The 26248-nt window shown below is 39.8% G+C and overlaps 1 protein-coding gene across 1 annotated transcript in view; it reads left to right on the top strand.

The window, feature by feature from the left end:
* Nucleotides 1-26248, top strand: part of nbas (NBAS subunit of NRZ tethering complex) — a 262175-nt gene that overhangs the window by 42170 nt on the left and 193757 nt on the right. Inside the window, exons 19-21 of the mRNA XM_066676307.1 lie at nucleotides 6893-6971; nucleotides 11116-11220; nucleotides 11546-11682. Coding sequence (XP_066532404.1) covers nucleotides 6893-6971; nucleotides 11116-11220; nucleotides 11546-11682 — 321 coding nt within the window. The remainder of the gene's footprint in view (nucleotides 1-6892; nucleotides 6972-11115; nucleotides 11221-11545; nucleotides 11683-26248) is intronic.

Raw genomic sequence — 26248 nt, 5'->3', positions numbered from 1 at the left:
GTCTCATCTCATTTTTTTATATTTATTTATTTTTTTCCTCCCTCTCTTGCTGCTGTAGTGATTATGTAGTGGAAAACCAAAGGCCGTCATTTTGTTAATTCCTTTTTAACTGCACACCCATTACTGCTATGGAGCAATATCGATCAGACTGCTGACTTTGCTGAAAGTGTGTTAGTGTTTGTGTGTGTGTGAGTGGGGCTACTCAGCGAGCCAGGGCTTTGTTCTCTCACTCAACTAATGCTCAACATGGCACAATTACCATTAAACTCACTGTTCAAACTGTGAAACTACAGCTCAAACCCTCCCTTACATATGCTCACTCGGCTACTGCCGGAGTCCACCAGCTGCTCATCAAATGCACAATAGGTACCAATGGTACCATCCAGCCCTGCTTAGCCCTTAAAGCCATGCCTGACTGAGACCGAAGGTTGTTTTGGATTGATACTCTGTTGAATATTTCAGAATGGTATAGACAAAATGGGCAACATTTTTATCAAAGTTTATTTCTTAATTCTGTAGGATATTGTTTTATATAAACATCGATATGAACAATATCTGCTGATAAGAACTGATGAGAACACCTGCAACTGATGGTTGTACTTTCAAACTACTGAAAAACGCATTTGCCAAGTCTATGAAACCACCTTCTATAAAACCATATAATATTTTTATGCTGCAGTCTATAATTCTCATTTCTATTTATTATATTATCTATTATATTATTATTATTATTTAATAATCTATTTATTATAGGGTCAAACACACTTTCTTCCTACCTGCAGCCACAGATTTTTTTGTTGTTTAAATCATACACCTAAACCCTTAGGTTGTTGTGTGTTAGGGTTGATGAGGGATGAGGGGTGCGGACGGACGGAGGGCGGACGCAAATGCTAAGAACACAGACTTTATTGAACAAAACAAACACAAACGAACTAGAACAGGAAGCGAGCATGAAACGGGCGTGAGACGAAACAAACAATACGAAGAACAGGGCAAACGAAACACGGAACAATGAAACTAAACTAGGAACAAAGAACAACAAGGCTTGAACAACGTGAACGGAACACATAACAAGGTACAAGAAACTAGGAACACTACGAAGCACAATTAACGCGAAGCAAGGAACAAAGGCGGGGCATGAACATAAACAAAACAAAGCCATGTGCTGAGAAAGGAAAACAGACTAAACGAGACGAGGACGTGACATTGTGGCTTTTTACAATCCGATCAGCAACCAGCTACGTCTAGCAACATTTTAAATGAATATACAGTAGAACTTCTACGAACGAACGCCTCTACTAATGAACTTTCCAAGATACGAACCGGGCATTTGAATATTTTTTGCCTCCACCAACGAACCATGACTCTAGAAACAAACCCGTGCCGGCGGCTGGAAATGGCCACTGACACCAATAGGCGAGTCTCCCAGCGCCCAGACTTGAGGGAGCTTTTAAGATTAGCAAATTGTAGTTTTAGCATTTTAGCATTAGCGTAAATAGCAGACATTGAAATTCGTGCTAAGTTAAGCCGTATCTACGCTTCGTCTCCTCGCATTCACCCGCCTACTCTCCATTATTCCACCCCCCCCCCCCACACCTCCCGTCATACAGCCAGTGCCTGTGTTACTCCTCCAGCCAGTCGTCACGTCTTCAAGGTAGCGATGTGTAACCACTTAAAACTTTATTTCTTTTTTATTACTGTTACCACTGTATTTCTCTTTTATTTTTAGTAACGCTACATGTATTTTTTTTACTAATTTGAGAGTGTTGTAAACATATATCAGTGCAAAAAGGGTGACTTTCGGGGTGGGGGCTGGAACACTTTAATTGCCTTTCCATTAATTTAAATGAGGAAAACTGACTCGAGAAACAAACTTTTCCACTTACGAACCGGGTCACGGAACGGATCAAATATATCAATTGTTTTTTCTTATTTTCTCAATCTCAATTTTGCTCTTTACAGTATGGACATTATTTCACAATTCATTTGGCAACGTAATCGTCTGTTTCCACACACAAAATATAACCCAAAGCAAAAAAACTAGCAAAAAAACAACAACCCACATTTGAATTTAACTGAGAGAATTGCTGTATGTTTAAAATGTTGCCGCCACAGCTTTATACAATGTCTTTAAATTAGAAAATTTCATCTCTCTCACCCTCTCTCCATCTGAACAACCACTTTGTTTGCCACATTCTTAATATGTCCATTGCACACTGGACGCGCCGCATCTTTTTTGCATTCAGCTCTGGGGATATAAACAGAAGAGAGTGTGAGCTGCCGCTGCTGCTGAAAAAAATCTGAAGACTGAACTGACGGTAGCGCACTCAGTCAGTGACAATCGCTGTAAATAATGTGTATCGAAATGTTTACTATTATTGAAACCTTTTCTCCTGTGATAGATATTAATATTAATTTATTGTCCAGCACCAGTGGTACATAGACATCTTGTTTGTTGGCGTCCCTGATATTTGGTTAATTTTGCATGAACTCACTGAACAACATCAACAACAAACGTGCAAGACCTCTACGAGCACGAATAACAAATGTGATTTGATTTGGCACGGACTGGACAGGTTTCTGAATGTGGGCGATGACAATATTCAGCCACTCTTTCATCATAGAATTAAGCAGGTCTTCCAGATTTTTTGGATGCCTTTTTTTTGGCTCTTTCACTCATTGCTCTAGGTAGCCTCACGCATATTCAAGAGGATTCAGATCTCAGGATTTTGTGGCTCAGTTTAGATGTGTGAATGCTCCTGGATATTCCTCATATTCCTCGTTCCAATCCGTCACATCGGCAGCCCTGGGAACGTGAGCATTCTCGTCTTAAAATACAGGGATAGGAATGATGTTTCTTCATAAAGGTGGGGAGCAAAATGCAAAAACTAGGCACTGTGGTTCAAATTTACTGTCACTTCAACCAAAGGACCCATTCTGCATTATTAATACAGCCCCAGAACATTTCAGAACCTCCTCCAGCTTGAACCACACCTTGAAGGCAGGCAGAAACAAGGTTTGTCTGACTACAGAATATCTCCAGATATGAATGGCCTAGTTCTTGCTCCATATGTTCATGGTATGCAGTTCCTAAACATTCAAAAGGCCTTGAAGCACGATGGTGGTCCCCGATTGTCAGTTTAATCTTTCGGCCACAGTTCTGAGGAGAATTTTCTGTAGAATTTCCAGTCACTTGCAAATTCAGCTGCTGCCTTTACACTATGGCTTTTATGACTTCTTTTTTGCCTATCATTAACAGCTACTTTCTGATTTTTTTTTCAATATTCCTTGCATTGCACTGTACCACATCTTCTGAATCTATGAATCCCGTTGCACAACCTGCAGGTATTTGTAACTCAGTCGTCCTTCTGTAAGGAGCCATCTGCAGGAGCCTGAAATTACTACCACCTTACGTGGAGCTTATATGTTGAGTTAAGTGAACACACAACTTTTATAATCTCTATAGAAAAGCACTAAACTAAATGGGAGTCTACGTTCATCATGTCTAATGGCAAGTGACAGCTAAAATGAGGCAAATCCCCCTATCAATGGGCTGTGGAACAGTGGATATGCGAGTGATGGATCACCAGCATCACTACCTGACCTCATTAATATTTGTAAGCGAAAGAAATGTTTTAGTGTTTTTAGTTTTATAATCTTTTACAAATATTTTCCATCTGCTTTTCTTTGTCCTTTTGTTAACTTTATTATGTGCTTATCTCTGTCTACATCGTGGAGAGATCTTCCGCTTTGTCCTCCTTTAGATTGTGTGTATATTTGTGTGTGTGCACCCCGGCTCGTGCTTCACACATGAACGGTTTTATTTCATTACACTCTTCATGCGTATTAGAGCACAGCTCTTTGGAGTGGAGTCCTGCTGATTAGTGTATGATGCGAGCGATAGCAGAGGGGAGATATGGAGATTGGGGGGATAATATGAGATTAGGAGAGACCGCTGGAAGGCCGTGTAATGACGTAAACCCTGTCGTTATTTGTGAGTCTGTTTCCAGTAGTTTTCAAGGCTACTACTAATACTAGTTGTTTTGTGAATGAAGGAACTCATCCCAGTGGTCAGTGTGTTTGCACAACCTTCAACCGCAGCTACCAACCCACACTTACATAACCATATTTACTACCCCTGCCTTATTGACCTATTTTATGTTCCACCTTAAATGTTGCCGAGACTCCATATTTACTTCCATCCATCCATTCTCTGTAAGCGCTTATCCAGTTCAGGGTCACGGTGGGTTCAAAGCCTACCTGGAATCATTGGGCGCAAAGCGGGAATACACCCTGGAGGGGGCGCCAGTCCTTCACAGGGCAACACACACACACACATTCACTCACACACTCACAGTGAGAAATCTTGGAGTAATGTTTGATTCTACATTATCGTTTGACTCACATATTAACAACACATGTAGGACAGCCTTTTACCATCTTAAAAATATCTCTAGGATTCGCCCTTTTCTCTCTCTCACTGCTGCCGAGACCATTGTCCATGCATTTGTCACTTCCAGACTCGACTACTGCAATGCTCTGTTGTGTGGCCTCCCTGCTCGAGCTTTGAGTAGGTTGCAGTATGTCCAGAACTCTGCTGCTAGGGTGCTGACCCATACAAGATCTTGGGAGCATATTACTCCAGTCCTAAGTCGTCTTCATTGGCTTCCAGTGAAGTATCGAATACAGTACAAATTGCTTGTGTTGGTGTTTAAATCCTTGCACGACCTTGCCCCTTCTTACCTAAGTAGTCTACTGAAACCATACTCTCCAGTGCGTACTCTTCGGTCCTCAAGCCTCCATTTGCTTGAGGTCCCACATTTTAAGCTAAGCACCTCTGGAAATAGAGCATTTTGTGTTGCGGGTCCAAAGCTGTGGAATAGTCTTCCCGATGAACTGCGAGCTTGTTCATCTGTAGATGTTTTTAAAATCAGACTAAAAACTCATCTTTTTAAACTAGCATATGGATGATACTATGTATATGTCTCTATGGTCATTTTATGTTTGTATGTGCATTTACCTTTTATTGACTTTCTTCTTTTTTAACTTTTTTATTTTCATTTTTATTTTTATTTTCATTTTTATTTTATTTTATTTTTTATTCTTTATTTTTATTATCTATTGTACAGTGTCCTTGGGTCACTTGAAAGGCGCTTTCAAATAAAATTTATTATTATTATTATTATTATTACCTACGGACACTTTTTGAGTCGCCAATCCACCTACCAATGTGTGTTTTTGGACTGTGGGAGGAAACCGGAGCACCCAGAGGAAACCCACGCAGACACAGGGAGAACACACCACACTCCTCACAGACAGTCACCTGGAGCGGGAAACAAAACCACAACCTCCAGGCGCCTGGAGCTGTGTGACTGTGACACTACCTGCTGCGCCACTGTGCCGCCCTCCATATTCACTTATGTTACTGAAATACTGAGAGGAATAATACACAAATTGAGTATGTTAATGTGAACAAGCAGCCCCCAGTCTCCTATGGTGTTGACCAGTAACATGGATAACACATGGATGTGTTTTTATATAAATATAGAATCAAAGCACAAAACACAAACCTTCCTACAATGTTCTAGCTTAAGCAACACCATACAAAATTAAAGAAATTAATCACATTCTTTGCTAACACTTTCTATGCAGCTTGTGGTCATAAACCTTTATAAGTGCAGTTATAGCTCTTTGTATTTTGGTAATAATGCTGCTGTAATAATAATAATGAGCTGTAAGAGATTATTTTGTCATTTGTAGACATATCAATAATCAATATTCAAGTGGCACTTTTCATGATAATGCATTTTAAATGCCTGATAATCTCTGCATAATTATAAATAATTATAATATAATATAAAGCACCTATAATACATTTTAAGGATTTTAAACACATCATAAATGTTATTACTGAGTGCTTCTGTCACGCCCTGGCCCTGTCTTGTCTGTTGTTTCAACCATGTGCTCACTTAGCACATGGCTCTTTGTTGTTGTTCCTGTCTCCGCTCTAGTCCCGCCTTTTGATCCTCCTCCTCCTCGTTAGCTGTCCCTGGTGTTCCTTGTCTGTGGTGTGCATTTAAGTCCCTTGTCTCTGTGTGTGATTGTTGGACATTCCACATTCGCTTGTCTGTCTCTGGTCTGTTTTGTCTGTTCCTCATCCTCTTTCCCACCAAGTCGGTTTGTGTCTCTCTAGTTTGTTTCTCAGGTCTGTTAGTCTTTCCTTTCCTTTTGTGGTTTCTGTCTGTAGTCTATTAGCTCTCTCTGTTCAGATCTCTGTATAAGCTCTCTTTGTCAAGGTTTATCTCTTTAGCTTTCTCTGTCTGTTTAGGTTTAGTCTGTATCTGTCTCTTTAGTCTAGGTCTCTGTTTAAGTCTTTCTGTTCAAGTCTCCCTGTCTAGGTCTCTGTTCAAGTCTCCCTGTCTAGGTCTTTCTTTGTCTAAGTTGCTGTTGTGTGATCCAAGTCTGTCTGTCTTTGTTTTGTTATCTTTTGTTTAAATAAAAGTATTCTGTGTTTTAGAAAGTGCGTCCGCCTCCGTCAGTCCGCCCCGGGTTCCTGACAGCTTCTAGTTACTCATCATTTTTATTTATAATAAAAAATTATGTAAATCACTTGAAATATTCAAGCACACATAATTGTGACACTTGTGTATGAGTTTTAAAAGAATCATTTTAAGATTGCTATGAGGCATTATTAGAGTTTGTATGTGTGTATACAAAGCATTATTGCCAAGTTACAAAGAGTTTTATAACCACATTTGTAAAGACGGGCTTCATAAAGTGTTACCCAGTTTTCTTTACTGACCAGAAAGAAATTTATTATTATTATTATTATTATTATTATTATTATTATTATATGTGTGTGTGTGCTTTATGGCCTCCATTTTGTGTGCAGGTTGACTCTGGAGCAGAAGGAGCTGTGTAGAAGCCGATTGAAGCTACTCTGCTATCTGGACAGACTGGCCACCTATGAGGTAAGACTGACCACAGTTCCATCAATGAAGCACTTAAGATAATGGCTGAACATCAAGCTTATCTCAGAGCATTGCGCTCATAGAAGAAATCTGCCGACCAAGGTTTTCCCCACATCCATTTCCAGTTAATATTTAATCATACATAATACAACTGCACAGTGCAGTGTTTACTTGTGTCAGAATGACTATTTTACTGAAGATCAATGAAGCAAACCCTTTAGTTTGTCACTACATGGTAAATCTGCCTACAACACGACTATGTCCAGAAAATAAAGACATTTTGACTTTAAAATGCACTCTTTGTGGAAGCACAGGTTGTAAAATCGTTATAAAAAGGTACCACATGAAATGGGATGCTCTCAAACAGATGGCAGTGAACCGGAGGCAACAATGTCCAATGCCAAGCATTGAGTAGAGGGGCTTTAAGCTTTCCGGGTTTGGTCTGAGGAACAGTGGAACTACATGCTCTGGAGTGATGAAGCAGCATTCAGTACATTTCGGATGAGTTGCAGTGGCGTTTGTGATCCGGAACTGATCATCCTACATCAGTGCCTGGCCTTACATATACACTCAGGACAGAATATGTTGATACTACTGATATTTTGTTTAATTCCAAATAAGAGCTTACACATTTTGAAAAAATAAAATGAAATAAAATAATAATAATGATGTTATAACCCAAGTCTTTACAAATGCTTTAAAATCATTTTGCAGTCTTTTGGATTTAATATGCTATTCGCCAAAGGTTCTCTGATTTTTTTTCTGTTTTTTTCTTTTTTAATTAACTGTTTGTAGTAAAAATCATCTAACCACCTTTGTGTAGCTTTTATATGACAAGACAGGTCAAACACACCCCTAAATAGATCAGAACACATGACTCCAATTACCCTTTTTTTGAAAAGGTTATTATCCTAGAGGTCCACTAGTTTTTTTTCAATTAGTGACCTTTTGTCAAACCCATTAGTTAAATAAAGACATGGCTGTGTAAAATACTATGCGCATGGCACTTATTAAATAAGACTTAAATTAGAATTCTGACTGAGATGAAGTTCTCATTTTTAGGAGTCCTTCTTGAAGAATTCCAGATCATTACAAAATGTTTCCACACTTGAACCGTTTCCTTAAAGTCCATTAAAGGGTTATTCCACGGAATTCAGTCACTGAGATGTGAACAAAGGAATTCAGAATAGTTTGACTCTGGAACCCTGACTTGAATGGTTTTACAAGAGGTGTGATGAGCCAGATTTTGCTGTGTCTACAAACAAATATAGACGTTATATTTCATATTCAGAAAAGCCAGGGAGCCTGCATGTGCTTTGAGGTTTTGGTGAAACGTTGTACATATTTTTTTTTTTGTGGTAAATCCTTTGTGTTGGTGGAGTATTCTCAGTCCAGCGGTGACAACGAGGGCATAATAAACTCTAGCAGCACTGCTGTGTCTAATCCGTACGTACCAACACAATCCATACCACCAACACCATGTCAGTAGCACAGAGAATGGTTCACCACTGAAGTCATACCTGCTCTGTGGTGGTCCTGTGGGGGCCCTGACCATTGAAAAGCAGAGGATAAATGGAGCTTATAAAATGGACAGTGAGTGTAGATACAAGGTAGGTGTTCCTAATTCAGTGATCATTCAGTGTAGTTCGAATATGTGTGATTGTGAAAAGTGAAAAAAGCCTCCAACTTCTAACACTGATCTTGAGTGACAATGGCCTGAATTATTATTTTTTAACTGAAAGCAAGTCTCCTGACACTGAAAGAAGGCCTTAATAATGTAAAAGAGTGGGTGCACTCTTGATACTTGTAAATTCAATATTATAATTACGTATTGAATCTTTTCTGTAATATTTTCTCCTTCTTTTCTGAGGTTGAATAACTTGCACTTAATGACCATTTTGACTGGAAATGAAATAAATGAAGGGTGGTCTCCGACTGTTTCAGGGCACTGTAGCAAATACAGTCCACCGCTGTGAACCTTTTGTGACTCGCTAAGTTTCTGAACAGCGCATTTCACATCAATTACGTTTTGACCATTTAATTATGCAGACATTTTGAAGAAAACAGCAGAATTCTCTTTTTAATTTTTGATGGCTGGAGCTTTGTGATACGCTTGGCTAGGAGACGTTGTGTGCAGAGCTTTGGTTTTGGCTGTAAGGAGTCTTCATCCTGGGGGAGCAATTTCAGAGCCACTGCGCTACTGTATTATGCACAATGATTTCCAGGAAACATTTGCAATATTCCATTCCACCATTATGCATATGATAATTCCTTTGTCCCCCAGCATAATTATATAGTCTAGCCCCATGCTCAGCTCTTCAGTGCACAAGTACTCTGAATGCACCGTGATTTGCTCAGTTTGTTAACTGTTAAGTATATGCCTAGGTCTGGTTTTCTATGTATGAGATGTTTAGATTGTTGTTTAAAAGTCTTCTAAAGAACATACACCCCTGTCTAAACATATACACAGCTTCTTTACCAGACCATATTTATGTCCTTCCTGAGAAACCAGCTTCGGAGGTGCAGAAAATATCTGAGGGCCAGTAGGTTGATGATGTCCTCTCATGGATTCGTCTGGACTGGTGATTTCCTTTGTTGGACAATCAGCACATGTATTTTCCCACCAGGCCTGTTTACACCTGGCATTAAGATATGCTTTTGGTGATCTGGCCATGGTGTAATTACACCGCAAGACGTATTGTGATCGGAACACAGTCTAATCACTCAAGCCACATTCTGAGGTGGTCAGAGACGGATGTTGTCCACATGTAACACAAGTGTAAACAGTGTGTTATCCGTGTCCAGATAGAGTTATGCAAGCAGAAGCACACTGACTGATAGGAGGGACAGCACAGGTGTGTTGAATGTCTTGAATGGGTTTCCTCCGGGTGCTCCGGTTTCCTCCCACAGTCCAAAAACACACGTTGGTAGGTGGATTGGCGACTCAAAAGTGTCCGTAGGTGTGAGTGAATGTGTGAGTGTGTGTGTTGCCCTGTGTAGGACTGGCGCCCCCTCCAGGGTGTATTCCCGCCTTGTGCCCAATGATTCCAGGTAGGCTCTGGACCCACCGCGACCCTGAACTGGATAAGGGTTACAGATAATGAATGAATGAATGAACTTGAATGTCTGTTGTTACACGTGAAGAACGACAGGAATTCTGTGTTGGTAAAAATGAACACAATTCTTTCTCGCTTTCACTTCTCTGTCGTGTCCAAAATTTACTCTGGACAGTTGTGGCACTGACCACTGCACAAATCACAGGAGCTGCAAAACACAGCCTTGTCCACAGCTGCTGGAGACAATTCTCTGCCTGTTTTTAGACATTTATTCCAGAGATTTGAAAGTGAATAATACACAGGGTGTGGTATCCCACTATAAAGTTGCAGGTAGAACATTCTCATGTTGATTAATCCACTGTTAATAATCATAAACATACAACTCAAACCAGAAATAGGGGTTTATTTTAATTGAAATGTTTTAGTTTAATGAAATGAATGAAATAAGTGAGGATCCCTGCTCCATTTATTTATATCATGCTTATTAACAGAACTGTGTCAGCACAGATAAGTATGGGCTCCATACAAAATAGCTCTCTGCTTCCTGTGTAGTACACATAAGTGTAGCTGAATGCATTTATTCTTCTTATCCAATATGCAGGGCACAGTTATGGGTGCAGGAACTATTATTTTATGACCTACATTGTGCACTACATGGGGTGTAGGGTCGGCCTGTTTTGCAGCTCATGTTTTCAGATAAGGAACACTATTTTGTTTGTAGACTTTTCCCCTGTAAAAAGAGTGAAAACAATGAGACAATGAATTACGTGGCTTGCGCTTGTCTTTTATACCCTAAAACAACTGATGATTGAAAAACCATGATTACTGAAGCTTTATATTGTCTAGCATTTAGGACCAGTTACTGTTCACATGTAAAATGCCACGTGTAAATAATGGTTGTGTTAATGTGGATTTGTTAAAGCCGTCAGGTTCAGGAGATTTTAATGAATATAGGAAAATACACATGAAAATCAGATTAAACCACATCATTACCAATGTAAAGAGTTCAACATTACTGGTGTTTATTTGTGGTCTATATTTTTCCTCTTGTTTCCACTCTTCCTCCCTCTCTCTCTTGTTCTCTTTAGGAGATTCTGGGTGGACCCCATGCTGCAGAGCAGAGATATGACTCTGAGTTTTTCAAGAAGTTCCGCAATCAAAATATTGTGATGTCAGCAAGAACCTACGCCAGGGTAAACCCCTTTTGTTTTGTGTGTGTGGGGGAAAGGGGTGCCAGGCTCCTGGAGTGTGAATTATAACTCAGAGTTTCACACACTCTCGTGTCTGAGGGCGAGAAAGAGCAAAGGGAGAGGGAGCCAGGTGTTGTACAATATGGATTCCCTCCACTTTTTAGAGTCAGGATGCCTGAAATATGCTGCCTTCACCCCTTAAAAATGACTTCTAGTGATTTATATGCTATATATTGCTGCTTGGAATAATAAAATCTGCATATTTTCTCATATCTCTCAGTGAGAGAACTTGGCTTGAGTTAGTTATTTGTTTCCCTCTTTCTCTCAGGAGAGTAATGTTCAGGCTCTGGACATTCTCTTCACCTATCACGGCTCTGAGCTGCTCCAGCATCGACTCGCCATCCTGTGCAACTTTCCTGAAACCACCTCTCCCCACGAGTATAGCGTGCTGCTCCCAGAGGCCCGGTAAGACACAGGTTTCCATTAGACGTTTAAAAGTCTTTAGTGAAACTATTTGGTTTTGTGAATCAAGCTTCAGGTTTCAAGTTGGAAAAGTGCCATGTGGCTGTGTTCAAATTGCCCTGCATCAGAGAACAATGGAAAGTGTGGAAGTGTTCGTTTCAGACTTGTTTACTCAGAATCGTGGGGTGGTATTTTTACACCTTGTTCCATCTGACATTTTAAGTCAATCATAAGAGATCAATGTGTTTTCCTTGTGGATAAGTAACATAATATTGTTATAGTGTCGCAGTCACACAGCTCCATGGACCTGGAGGTTGTGGGTTCGATTCCCCCTCTGGGTGACTGTCTGTGAGGAGTGTGGTGTGTTCTCCCTGTGTCTGCGTGGGTTTCCTCTGGGTGACTGTCTGTGATGAGTGTGGTGTGTTCTCCCTGTGTCTGCGTGGGTTTCCTCCGGGTGACTGTCTGTGAGGAGTGTGGTGTGTTCTCCCTGTGTCTGTGTGGGTTTCCTCCGGGTGACTGTCTGTGAGGAGTGTGGTGTGTTCTCCCTCTGTCTGCGTGGGTTTCCTCCGGGTGACTGTCTGTGAGGAGTGTGGTGTGTTCTCCCTGTGTCTGTGTGGGTTTCCTCCAGGTGACTGTCTGTGAGGAGTTGGTGTGTTCTCCCTGTGTCTGCGTGGGTTTCCTCCGGGTGATCTGGTTTCCTCCCACAGTCCAAAAACACACAGTGGTAGGTGGATTGGCGACTCAAAAGTGTCCATAGGTGTTGGTGTTGCCCTGTGAAAGACTGGCGCCCCCTCCAGGGTGTATTCCCGCCTTGTGCCCAATGATTCCAGGTAGGCTCTGGACCCACCACGACCCTGAACTGGATAAGCGCTTACAGATATTGAATGAATGAATGAACTGTATTGACCCTATAGTGAGTTCCTAAAAGAGTTTCCTTACTGCAGGGACACTACTGTGCAGTACCTATCATCAAGGCTGCTCTTGCATATATGTTGCCTATATCTGCATGTATAAACACACACACACACACACACACACACACACAATGATTAGATTCAGATCCACTGACCATACAGGAGCATGTAGGTCCATACTGTAATCCCTCTGTTTCTCCACATTATTTCTAATCCTCATTTCACCCTGCCCTTCAATGATCAGGACCCCCTGACGTGGTGGTGATGTGTTCGTGCGTCGTGTTGGTACGAGTGGATCAGACACAGCAGTGATATCTGATCATGTCTCTGATGCATCTAATAGTCAACAGTAATTAATCACGTATTCTTATATTATTTGTAATTGTATAGGCTATTTTTTAAATAATTAATACAGAGGACAAAACATAGGAATCCTGGGGACTGTCATCGTGTTAATGAGTCATTGCCAAAAGCAAATGTACAAGATATCGAGTCTCAAACATGCACTTTCTAGTTTTCTGTTCTTTTCTGGTGCAGAACAAATGGAACACATCAGCATGGTGCACTTTTCCCACTTCTTAACTTGAGAAATACTAAGCAGAATTTCGAATGATAAGTATTACACATTACACAGACCCAGGTCCTAAACTGCTGACTTAATTCACACTAATGAAAATGGCTGGCTCAAACTGAAAATCACGAATATACTGCTTTAAAGGTAAAGGTAATGAATCGTATTAAGGTTATGGGTACTTCTGTTTCTGTTGATTTGCTGCATTCTTATTTTTGGGCATATGCTGTATTTTTAGATCATTTCTTCTATTGTTCCTCCTCTCGATTCTCAACATGAGATTTTGAATCACGTGTCTGATACTCCCCCTGTAGAAATGTGAATTTATTCACATGGCTGATTATTATTCTGAAGGTGCTCCAAAAAACAATCACTGTTTGTCGTTCTCATTGAAGGTTAGATCTGTCACTTTACTGTAGTCCTTTCAGAAACGATATTTGGCAGTTTTTTTCTTTTTCAGCCGCAAATTGAAAGGGAAAGGTCATTTTTAGTTAAAATATTTCAAAATTTAAGTGCATTTTTACGTTTTAACATTTTCCTACGACCCATTTTATCTCCAGGACTAATATGATGTTCTCATATTTTGCACAGTTCTTACTTACAGTTAGAAATGTTACAAATATTCACCTTTCTTTCTGTTAAAGAGGCTGTAATGTAACTTTAGGGAACACAATTGGACTTTAAAACCGCTGCTGTACCTTTTTAAAGGTACATTTACACAGTTTGTACATTTAGTGACAATAATGTACCTACTAATTAACCAACGTACTTTTTCTTTTTCTCTCTGCTGAGAGTGTACCAATAAAAATCTGTGTTTTTGCACTCTTTTCCCATCTATATTCAGCTTAGATGCTAAGCTTTGAGATGGATGCTCAGTACTGTTTTAACCATGTGGCATACCGTACTGGGCTAGGTTTTGGGGAACTGTTTTTAACCATTTAATCCAGCTATAGTGTCAGAACTCTTCAAACTATTAGGTCTTGGCTATATTAGTCTTGTAGCTTCAGTGGAAGAACTAACCAGACACACTGTGTCTGACTACATTTAGATTAAAGCCAAAGTTCTGGCAGAAAAACTGCTTTAATGGTAGACACCGACAGACTTGTGAACTTGTACAAACATGCTTTTATTCACCTGTATTTTCATTGATTTATTGCAACTTGTTCAATAATTCGGTTGTTGCTTTGGAGCCAGGCGAAGAAAAAAACCTGAATATGATCATTCTTCCATGTGTGCAATTAAACGATCTGGGTTTATCCTTTTATTTTACAAATTCCAGTAAAACAGGATCATTTTTTCTAACTGACACAAACTCATTATCTGACTCTGTAGTGTGAAACAATCTGCTTCCAGCTACAAAGGTGCAGGAATTCCGGAGCGCAGTGTGTTACATAAATATTACAAATTACAAATATTACAAATTGAGTCTCTCCCACACTCTAGCAGTGAGTCACATTGACTGAAATGAGGAAAGTGATCATAACCGTACATGAGTATAACCTTTTGGAATGAAGCTAATAGCAATAAATGAGTTTTTTTTTTTTTAAGTGAGTTATATAAACCAAAAGAGGTTTGGGAACCCATGCTCATTCAACATTTATTCTGAAATCAAGGGAATAGAAAGGGATTTATTCACTTTTGAGAAACGGATGGCTTTCACTTTACTACTTAAGTGACTTGAGGTACTGACATTGAATGATTACTTCTGGATTACACACACTTCTCCAACTCTAAGCACCTCTTTCCAAACATAATAGAGATGCATCACTCCAGAGAACACGTTCCACTGCTCTACAGCTCTACTACTGTGGTGCTTTATACTATGCTGATTTATAAACATTGAGCTCTTCATGATTTTAAGATCAAATGTAACTTCTCCACAATGTCACAGTTTACAGGGACCAATCTTTTACATTTTTTAAAGTTAAAAAACTTCTCTCCATCTCTTTATTTTAAAACCAGGTGAAAATGTACCAACCAACCAACCAAATAAATAAAAACATCATATACACTGTCAGAAAATGTGTGGGTACGGTAGCATTACAGAACAGTGTCAAATAGGAGATAACATTATAGGTCCTAGAGATGAAACTGGGGCGGCACGGTGGCGCAGCAGGTAGTGTTGCAGTCACACAGCTCCAGGGACCTGGAGATTGTGGATTCGATTCCCGCTCCGGGTAACTGTCTGTGAGTTGGTGTGTTCTCCCTGTGTCTGCGTGGGTTTCCTCCGAGTGCTCCGGTTTCCTCCCACAGTCCAAAAACACACGTAGGTAGGTGGATTGGCGACTCAAAAGTGTCCATAGGTGTGAGTGTGTGAGGGAATGTGTGTGTCTGTGTTGCCCTGTGAAGGACTGGCGCCCCCTCCAGGGTGTATTCCCACCTTGTGCCCAATGAGTCCAGGTAGGCTCTGGACCCACCGCGACCCTGAATTGGATAAGTGGTTACAGATAATGAATGAGATGAAATCAGCATTTTTGAATATGGTACAATTATGTTCCCTAACTAAAGGTACTGAATGTGTACCCTTGAGCGTAACACCACAGTGACAGTTATTCTGAGAGTGTAATGGTAGTCATTTACAATACTTCTGTGGGATCTATACACAAGTGAAAACTACCACACACAAGAAGACGACATGGTTGGTCTGGTTAGTGGGAGGACTGATGGCACAGGTGTGAGTCCTGGAACAGCCCTCTTTTGCCATCGTCTCAGAACTCTTTATAGCAGGCGTGCACAACTCCAGTCCTGGAGGGTCGGTATCCAGCACAGTTAGGTGATTGCTCTGCTCACACACACCTGATTCAACTCATCTGTTAATTGCCAGGTTTAAGGGGTGTGTTTAAGTAGAGCAATCACCAAACTTTGCTGGATACCGACCCTCCAGGACTGGAGTTGTGCACCCCTATTGCGGCCAATCGGAACTTGCCATCCTCTGAAAAGATGACGGTAGACAAGGAAATTGAGACAAATGTTCTGCCTGGTTTTACTGTTTATCCAATATGTTAAATGTTTACAAATGCAGAAATGAGGCTAAAATCTCTCGCAGCTATCCATGAAAGTTTCTCTAGCATTTTGCTTTGTGTCTGTGGATTTCTGGTGATTTGTAATAAACGGATAGGGGAGAAGACGCATAAGATGGATGAGAGCAAAGTACATAGGAAGAGGCAGTCTGTATGCATCTGGGTCACCTTCAGATCTGCTCTACTAGACAGATAGATGGATGGAGTTTACTATCCCAAGAGGGACATTTGGGAAATGGCATCATATTTCCTTTGATAGCCCACCCCCATAAAATGGATGAAGTGTTCAGTAACTGACTGCAAATTAACCTTGTATGTTTCCTGTGCCTGGCTCTAGAAATGGCAGAAAAAGTCTCACTATCCGAGTATTTCTGTTCTTACACTACATTTTCAATCACAAATAATATCACAATAATAACCTGTGTAGCAGATCAAATGAACAACACCTGATTTTACTGATGGTCTCATGGTTGAATGCAATCAGATGCTCACAGTTGTCTTTCGCTTAGAGGTTTAGACTCTGTTATTGCAGGAATGTGGGGTGGGGGGTGGTGGTAAACTGCCTTAATTTGTAGTCGTAGTCCATGAACTTTTGTACGTATGTCAGCATACAGTGTTTTATCATCTCAAGTTCAGTTCAAGAGACTTTACTTTCATTTCTTCTATACACAAGTACACAGTGAAATAAGACTGCGTTCCTCCGGGACCAGGCTGCAACAGAGAACACGAGTTCAGACAATACAGTGAGTGCAAACAAGACAGTGCAGTTCTTTCAAGGACAAACAGTAAATACAGAGACAATAACCATAGACAGACTGTGTGGTTCTAGCTATTAACCAGGACACAGTACTGAGAAATGCAAAATGAGGTTGTGTTTTGAAAGATGAAACATGTAAAATGCATTAATGGTGTTCAGAACTGTGTGTGTGTGTGTGTGTGTGTGTGTGTGTGTGTGTGTGTGTGTGTGTGTGTGTGTGTGTGTGTGTGTGTGTGTGTGTGTGTGTACGTGTACCAAGTACTGGACCAAATGGTACAGAACCTTCTTCAAAAGAGGGCAGGAGACAGAACAGTTCATATGAGGGGTGTGTGGGGTCATCCAAAATGCTATGGGCATGTCCTTGATTGAGGGAAAAGAGACCCTAGTGACCTTCTCAGCTGTCCTCACTGTCTGCTAGAGGGCCTTGTGGTCAGAGACGGGCAGTGATGCAGTTGTTCAGGGGGCACTCTGTAGTTCCTCTGTAGAAAGTATTCAGAAGATGGACCTTCCTTTAGAACCCCCGAAAGCTATCATCTGTATTCTCAACAAGGGGGGAAAAGGACTCTATTATGGAGTAAAAAAGGCATTTTTGTATAATAAAAGAACAGACAAAAACCTTAGTTTAATAATAACTACTACTGCTACTACTCCTACTACTACTACTCCTACTACTACTATTACTCCTACTTCTTTTACTCCTACTCCTACTCCTTCTACTACTACTCCTACTCCTACTACTCCTTCTACTCCTACTACTACTCCTACTCATCCTAATCCTACTACTCCTACTCCTTCTACTACTCCTACTCCTTCTACTACTACTCCTACTCATCCTACTCCTTCTACTACTCCTACTCCTTCTACTACTACTCCTACTCATCCTACTCCTTCTACTACTACTCCTACTCCTTCTACTACTCCTACTCCTTCTACTACTACTCCTACTCATCCTACTCCTTCTACTACTACTCCTACTACTCCTTCTACTCCTACTCCTACTCATCCTACTCCTACTACTCCTACTCATACTACGACTACTACTCCTACTCCTACTACACCCACTACTACTACTCCCACTACTCCTACTACTACTCCTACTACTACTTCTACTACTACTCCTACTACTACTTCTACTCCTACTCCTACTACTACTTCTACTCCTACTACTACTACTACTACTACTAATAATAATGATCTAAAAATAAACACAAGAAAGACATGGAATGCACAAACTAAAACAAACATTTCAAAACTTGTGATAAACTAATAGAAAGCAACAATGAATTGATGTGTGGAGGGACACACACACATATATACAAGACCAGACAATGTAACACTGAAAACAAGGGTGTGTATATACGCAGGACTACAGACGGGACACTTGGGGACATAACAAGAGGGCAAGGCCACAAAAGAGAGACAGGTGGGAGGCATGCAATAGGATGCTCACTCATGACAAGGCGTGGGCAAAGGCGGAGACAAGGGAGGACACATGGAGACACAGGAAAAACACAAACTAGGGAAGGCACAAAACAGGAAAAAAAAACATGGCGTAATATTGTTATTGCATTTGATAGAATAGTGTAAATATTCGACATGCTCAGAAACAACTGAGACCCCAGCAATCAAAAATATAATAATAATAATAAAAATATAATTCTGACTGTGACAAGGCTAAACCCTATTGTTGTGAACTGAGAAGCAGGCAATCACTATTTACGTATTAAAGGAAACGTGCTTTCCCTGGAGCAAGGCTGTATCCAAACGGCATCACCCTACTTCTCCCTGCTCAATATGACATGAAGAATACAGATGAGCTGCCCTTTTGGTGTGGACGGAATCACTCTGAATCACTCTCTAAAGAGCTGTCTGGTCTTCATCAGCGACCTCGGCTGCGAGGCCTGGTCTAGGTCGAGGAGACAGGGCAGAGGAGGCATTTGGCCAGAACATCTGAGAAGCATCTGCTCCATGCCAGAGAGCCCACAGCTTGGAAAAAAAAAACTTCTGATGCTGACTCACGGACTGAGCTGCTGCCAAGGGCAACACACAAAGGCATAAGGTCATTTCAACCGTCTACTGAAGTTTTACAAAGAAAGGAAATGGTATACAGTGTCTTCTGTTGTCTTATCAAGCAGTTTTTTCTTCCAAAAATAGCTGTCGAATTGATGTAAACGGTTCCTGATGTAGCAGGTTCTAAAGGCTTGACTTGGACAAAGTGGATAATTCAAATCATGCACTTTCTCTTGGGAAATACATTTATTTCGGAATGTTGCAGTTGATTTTCAGACTTCAATTTTGTAAAGATTTTTAACAATTTTTTATTGTTAAAAAAATACATACAATGACATTAATTAACTGTTAAAGGTAACGTAGATGATTCTGGAGAACTACTGTCCTCACAGCAAAACATACGGCCCGCTACTATTTGTGTTCATTCAGAAACTCCTTTTAAGTAAGAATCTGACCATACCCTGTATGTGGTTGAAGCTTAACTTATCTGTAAGTTGTTATTCACTGTTTGAATTACCACAGAAACTCATCTTTAGTTTGATAGCACTTTCATGCAAAGCTATGGTGGTCTCCTAAATTTGGAGTCTGTTCCACCTTAAGTAATGTAACTTGGTGTATCGTTTAATGTGGAATGGCATGTTTGAGTAAGAAACCCATAGCAGCTTATTTGTGATTGGAGTTTAAATTGTCTGTACATTTGAATTACTTCAGCAACTCTTTAGCAACCTGAGCCATTAGGTTTTATAGCACCTTCAGTTTGAGTTCAATCACATGCAGAGTTAGGGTTCTCCTGAATTTAGAGTCAGTTCCTCCTTAATTGATCATACTGTAACAGCAAATATAAGTCGATATTGCCCACATATGATGCAGGAATAGTGCAACATCCTCATCACTTTTCAAAGTTCGGAGGTCCCGAGCAGTCCCGAGCTTTGGAATGGTGTTATGGAGCCCATTCCAAAGCCTTTGGGATGCGTTGTAATGGTGGTAGTGATCCAAAACTAATCATCCAACATCAGTACTACACCTCATGAGTGAAGAAACTTCTCCATCTATATCAACAGTCCAAGTCCAACTTCCGTTCGTCCTTGAGTGCTTGTGATCTTTTCCATCTCGACTTGTCAAGCATCATGTACTTCAAGAAATGGTGAACAATCATATGACCACACATACATCTCCTCTATCAAGGAGAAGGACAGATGACACTGAATGGAAGTACCTGAGGAACCTGGCGTGGCTGCAGTTTGAACCCAAGATGAAAGTCTGACAGTTTAGCATTTTCCCCATCAAGCTGTTTGTGAGATGTTCAGAATTCCTCCATGTTGTTGTTGTTGTGGTGTCAGGCTGCCGGCGCTCCTTCGGGAATTGCCTTCTCCGTGGCTGTGCTGCACCAGAACTGAGCGCTTTGACGCCCTCAGAATCCTAGACTTTAAAAAGAGATGCACGTAATTGCACGTTCTAAATTTACATCCCAACAATGTCAAAGCAGGCCTGACAATATTGTGCAGATTGCCACTCTCGCCAAACCCTCCATTTTGCATTCGCTCCTCCTTTTCTTTTGTGAAACACTACTGGAGGACTGCTGCAGACTGTGTGTGAGTGAGTGTTTCTGTTTGTGCAGGAGAAACAAAGGGCGAGCATATCTGTCTCTCCCCCTGCTGTCTCTGTAATGAGGGTGTTGGGAGATTTAAAGGGTTGGGCATGCTCTGGCCTCTCTCTTTTTCTGTCTTTCTTTCTCTCTTACACCTCTCTCTCTTTGTCATTTTGTGCTTTTTTGATTTCTCTACCTTCTCACTTTTTCTACTTTTATTCTCTTGCTCCGCTCTCTCTTTTTCTTTCCCCCTCTTTCTCCTGCTCTCTTTCACTTTGACTTTCTCTTTTGGTCCACTCTGTTTCTATCTTCTCCCTCCTCCCTTTTCCTCTATCCCTCTCTCATTCTCACATTCTCTTTTTACTCTATTTATTATCCTTTGTTCTCACTCTTTCTAAATTTCTCTGTCTTTGCTTCTGTCTTTCATCCCCCCCCGCCCTTTTACTTTGACTCGCCCCATTTCTCGCTTACTTTTTCAAGTTCTTCACCACTCTGTCTTCCTTTCTTTACCATTCCTCTCTCACACACTGTCAATCATTTGTCTCTTTTTGTCCCTCTTTTTCTTTCTTCTTCTCTTTTGTGCATTTCTTTGTTTCTCTTCTTTCCACTCTCTCTGTGTCCTCTCTCTTGAGTTGCTCTGTCTCTCACAGCTTCTCTGTTTGTGTTACCTTTTTTTCCTCCCACTCTCTTCTTTCTGTTGCCTTTTTCTTTCCTCTCTCTCTCGCTCTTTCTCAGGGTCAGTGTCCTCTGCAGTGAGAATCCATCATGTCTCAGCAGTACGGCTGGTCTCTCCTCGTTTTGACAGAGCTAACAGCGCTGCAGTAGCTTTTCACAGTCAAACCACAGGTCTCTCGCCATCTGCCAGCCGCCAGCCTCTTTTCAAGAGAAACACTGCCAAGTCTTTTTAGGATTTTTTCCCCCTCCCTCTTATCAAAGACTTGGCACAGAACATTTGAAGTGGTGATGTCAAAAAGGTGATGTTTAGCCACACACACTGATTTGTAAAGTCACTTTAGGTCAGGGTAAGGAACATGAATATTAGAGCTGCTTTCTCTGAGGCACGTTCTGAGACGTTATGTGAAGTGTAGACTTTTGTTTTTTTTAACTCGCGCACTTCAAAGGAAACTTAACAACACAGTCTTTCCAAGTGTGTGACATCCAATGTTTGTGATCCCAAATGAAACATCCGTACCTGACATCACTAATTCTTGGAGCTGAATACCATCAGATCTCACAAACAGCTTCCAACATATAGTGTAAGGCTTTCACTAAAAAGCTGATATTGATATTCTTTTACTTCTTTTCAACACCCCCCCTCCCCAAAATAAACACTCCTGTCTTAATGTAGCACCACAGTATGTGTTCATGCATTGTCCCCTTAAAACCATACTTCTGCGCATGTGGTCATGTGATTGTGCCCCATCCAATCTGCCACATGGGAACAACATGGAGGAAAACCTAAACACAGAGGCCAACAGAGCAGCTTTTTGAAGATGACACTGAACATAAAGAAATCATTTGTAAACACAGACAAAATACTGTTTCAGCGACCCCCGCTAAACCCACCCATCTGTTTCAGACCTTGAAGCACAATTACATCACTAAATATGAACAGTGTAGGGTTCTAAAATGCTCCCAGCAACATCAGAAAACAAAACAAAAAATCCCGGCTTTAATACTTGAGCATATCTACAGTATAAGCCTTGTCAGGGAAGTATGAGTGCAATACATTAAAACTAAATAATGATTCATTTATCGTAATTTTTTTATTTTGATTTGCGGTCATATCTTGAGATTTCTGAAGAAACGTTTGCTGTAGTGTGATAGCTGATTGACTACAGTTATACCTAACACTTAAGAGTGGCTGATCACACCGATGTTTCTGCCAATTTCATTTGAAATGACAGATTTGTGCTCTATGTTCATTTTTGTTTTATGAAAGTAGAGATATAATAAATTAAGTGTGATATAAAAAATCAGGCTCCCATATCAGTAAAGGTATGCAATATAGAAAGGAAGATATAGAATTAAGGGGGGTTGAGGAGGACTTGCTGAGAGAGAGAGAGAGAGATGTAGTTGACTGAAAATTACAATAAGAAACTTTGGCATGGTGAACATTGTTTAAATGCAATGTTTAAAATTCTCTGCAAAAACAACAGTTGTTTGTTCGTGGCTAAAGTTTCCTGTACATTTCTGTAAATTTTTACTTACAGTTTGAAATACAACAAACTTATTTGTAACTGGAGCTTTTTACTTTACTTTATTTTTTGATTATAATTGTGAATGTTTTTTTTTTAATGTGGCATATAAAGACAATTATGAAGTACAACATAAGCCTAAATGTTGAAGTAGATTTCTTTATCTTTTGCAGAAGATTGGTTTGACATATTGATATATGTGATTCACATATGTGATCTCTCTAAACCAGACCAAACGTGACCAGATTTTAAGAAACATGACCTGAATTTGTGTGCATATATAAGTATGGAGGTACCTCCAAGCTATAAAAGTAGTGTTTGCTTTGGTGTAAGGAAATGTATGCTAATCAATAAAGCTATCTTTCTGACCTGCATTAGAATAAGCCCCCAGCTTTAATTCAGTACAAAGTCTTCTTTAATGTATTGAGCCATTATGAAGGCTGAATGAGATTAGTGTGTTCTTGGGAGGAATCACATTCCTTATTGATTTAGGGGTGTGGACAGTATACACAGGCATTGTGCACAGATCAGGAACGGGTCAATTTTCCAAATATGAGAGTAGAATCCACCACCTTACTTCTGTCTGCAGCATTAAACTGAAGTTTGCCAAAGTGCACATAGAACCTAAGATGACTCCTGTAATCTGTTTCTTGTGATTGTTAATCATGTATTAGTACAAGGAAAGGATGATACAAAGACTACTGCCATCGTCTAAAGGCTAGCCCACATTAATCTAAAGTTTGGACACATTTTCTCATAGAACCTTTTTTTTCTCTTTGCCACCCATATCCATAGTTTAGCATAAGGTCATACAATTGAACTAAGCAAATAAAATGTGGAGCTGCACACTGACCAAAAAGGACACTGGGAAGTGGTGTTTGCCTTAATACTTAATACCTTAATACCATTTATACTTCAAAATCATTGTAATCCTTCATAAGTGGCCAGCACAATATACAGATGAGTCTTGAGGACACATGGTAATCCGATCACTCAAACTACATTCTGAAGTGGTCAGAGACGCATATGACTACATTATCCTTGTAGTGTGAATGCCAAAGCAACTCTGATTCACAAACAGAAACATGCATTCTCTGTTACTTTTTGGTCTTGCAACAATCTAAAATACATTTAGTTTCAACATGTATGTGAAAAGTAGACCATTCTAGGTTAATAGAGGTGCGGGTATTATGTTTCTAGTACAAAAACTCATGGAGTTATTTAAAAATGAAATTCTAAATTGTAATAAAAAAAAAAACTTTATTAAATTCAGATATTGTTTCTTTGCCATTTGCTGCTCCCCAGTCTGTTCGCATGCTCAAAAGAGGTCTAATGTGTTTATGAAGCCCCAGTGTCTGTAAACGAGTAAAAAAACAAATGGTCTCAGCCCAGTATGCTAGGTTTTCTCCCTCTCTTACTTTCTGCTCATGGTGGAGGCATCTGGTTTTTTAGACAACGGAGAGGACTCCAAACGTTGAAAAGCACAAATTGCTCTATTCCTGCTCCGTAGGTGGGTAATATTGACTTATTTTTGCTGTTTCAGATCTCTTAAGGTGGAAATGTCTCCAAACTCGGGAGAAGGCTAACTGCATTACCAAAAGTGCTACAAAACTACACAACTCCAGTTACAAATGACTTTTCATGGTAATTCAAACCCTTACAGAATAGTTCAATTTCAAAAGTTATTTTCTCTCAAACATGCCATTCCACCTTAAAAGACATGGCGCTTAGAACAATAGTAGACAGACCCCAGGAGAAAAAACACCAAATCCTGTCTAGTGTTAAACAAATCAAACATATTCGGCATATCTTCATTAGCCACTGCACATGAGCCTGGGTCACTATAATCAAAGCCAAACATTGACTAAAGAGCTATTAAGCACCTTTTGAACCAGATCAGAACAATTAATTTATTTAATTGTTTGTGAGCCTTTTTATGTGTATTTTGCAAGATCTACTATATCTCCAACAGGTTTGAAAATGGCTAATAACATAGGCTGAAACTAAATTCATGAATCAGCATAAAGTTGATCTCTTTTGTCATAATTGTTTTAAAAAATGAAGTTCTCCGTATTAATCATCCAGGCGTCAGGTTTGATGCTACTGTGTATTTCAATATGAAGGTTATGGTGGGATCTGTAAAGGTAAGATTTTGAAATAACCAACACTCTACGATATATCTGCTGATCTGCATCACGTTGACTAGAGAAAATAAGATGCCGTGGGTTTTATTTTTCGCCTCAGTGCATTTTCCATTTGTAAGCGCTAAAAAGCGAGAGTAAACACCTTGAGGATTTGTGGTGATCAGACTAAAGTGAAAAAGGCTGGAAAGGATTTGAGGTGTGGAACACTCCTCTTGTGGAAAGCAATGTTATATGAATATCATCAGCATCAAAGTCTTGGAAAAATATTTGTAGCCTTACAATCTCAGCTGAGAACTAAAGCTGCACTTTTTACCTTTGCCTTCTTATAAACTTTAATGTTTTAACTGGGTTCATGAGTTGGGATTGGGTAGTAAGAGAGGTTTGAGATGTATCTGAAGGGTTTTATTAGTTACAAAGTGTTGGAACAAGGATCAGTGTCTTGTTTCCACTTTTTAATAAAAGATTTATTGAGTGAGAGAATGTGTAAATGTGTTTTTTAATCACTTTATCTACACTATGTCAGGTGACGGTACTTAGTTTCTGTAGGTAACATGTCCTAACTTCTACATTTGTCCTGTTCTTAAACTCAAAGTGGTTCTCCTATATGGGAGTTTGAAGGCCAGATTTTCAATGATTTGGGCAAATTGTTGCTATTTATTGTCCACAAAATGGAAGTTAATGGAAGTTTTGCTTATTTCTTTCAGTCAAGACATAAGAAATTGGCTGCTGATCACAAACATTGCTCTATTTGCTGCCTGTATCTCCTTTAGGTTTAAGTCTGGGGTCTAGTCTTTTGCAAGTGAGCCATATCATCCCTTATTATTTTTAGGTGACTTTTAACTATGTAACACTTACACCTAATTGAGTTAGGGTTAGGGTTGGTGTTTTGTCAGAAACACTGCCCCACCTACAGCGAATACTGGTTGAAGCAGTACTAGTAGTAAATATGAGGGGCATTCATTAAGTTCTCAGTAGGCAATTTTATAATAGCTCTAGAAGTGACATTTTTTAAGGGTATTTAAAGAAAACAGAAGATCAGTTTGATCAGTATTTTTGTTGCAATTGCTACGAAAACTAAACCTTTCTGAGTCTGTTGAAGAAACTTGACCATCATGAAATTTGATGATAGCCATAAATTATAACTTCTTAATCATGGAAAAGCTAATCTACTAGATCTAACAAATGTACACAACTCTACATGTAAATGTGATTACATACAATAATAGAAATATAATAAATTGTATTTGTTTTACTTCATTCCTGCACTTCGAACTTATTGAACACCCCATATGTTAAGTGTCTTAATAAATATTATGGCATTTAATTAGTCAGAACAATACTTACATTTTACTGTAGAATTATATGCA

This window comes from Hoplias malabaricus, chromosome 7 (genome assembly GCF_029633855.1).
Source record: "Hoplias malabaricus isolate fHopMal1 chromosome 7, fHopMal1.hap1, whole genome shotgun sequence".
Classification (NCBI taxonomy): domain Eukaryota; kingdom Metazoa; phylum Chordata; class Actinopteri; order Characiformes; family Erythrinidae; genus Hoplias; species Hoplias malabaricus.
This window is presented reverse-complemented; position numbering and strand designations above follow the sequence as displayed.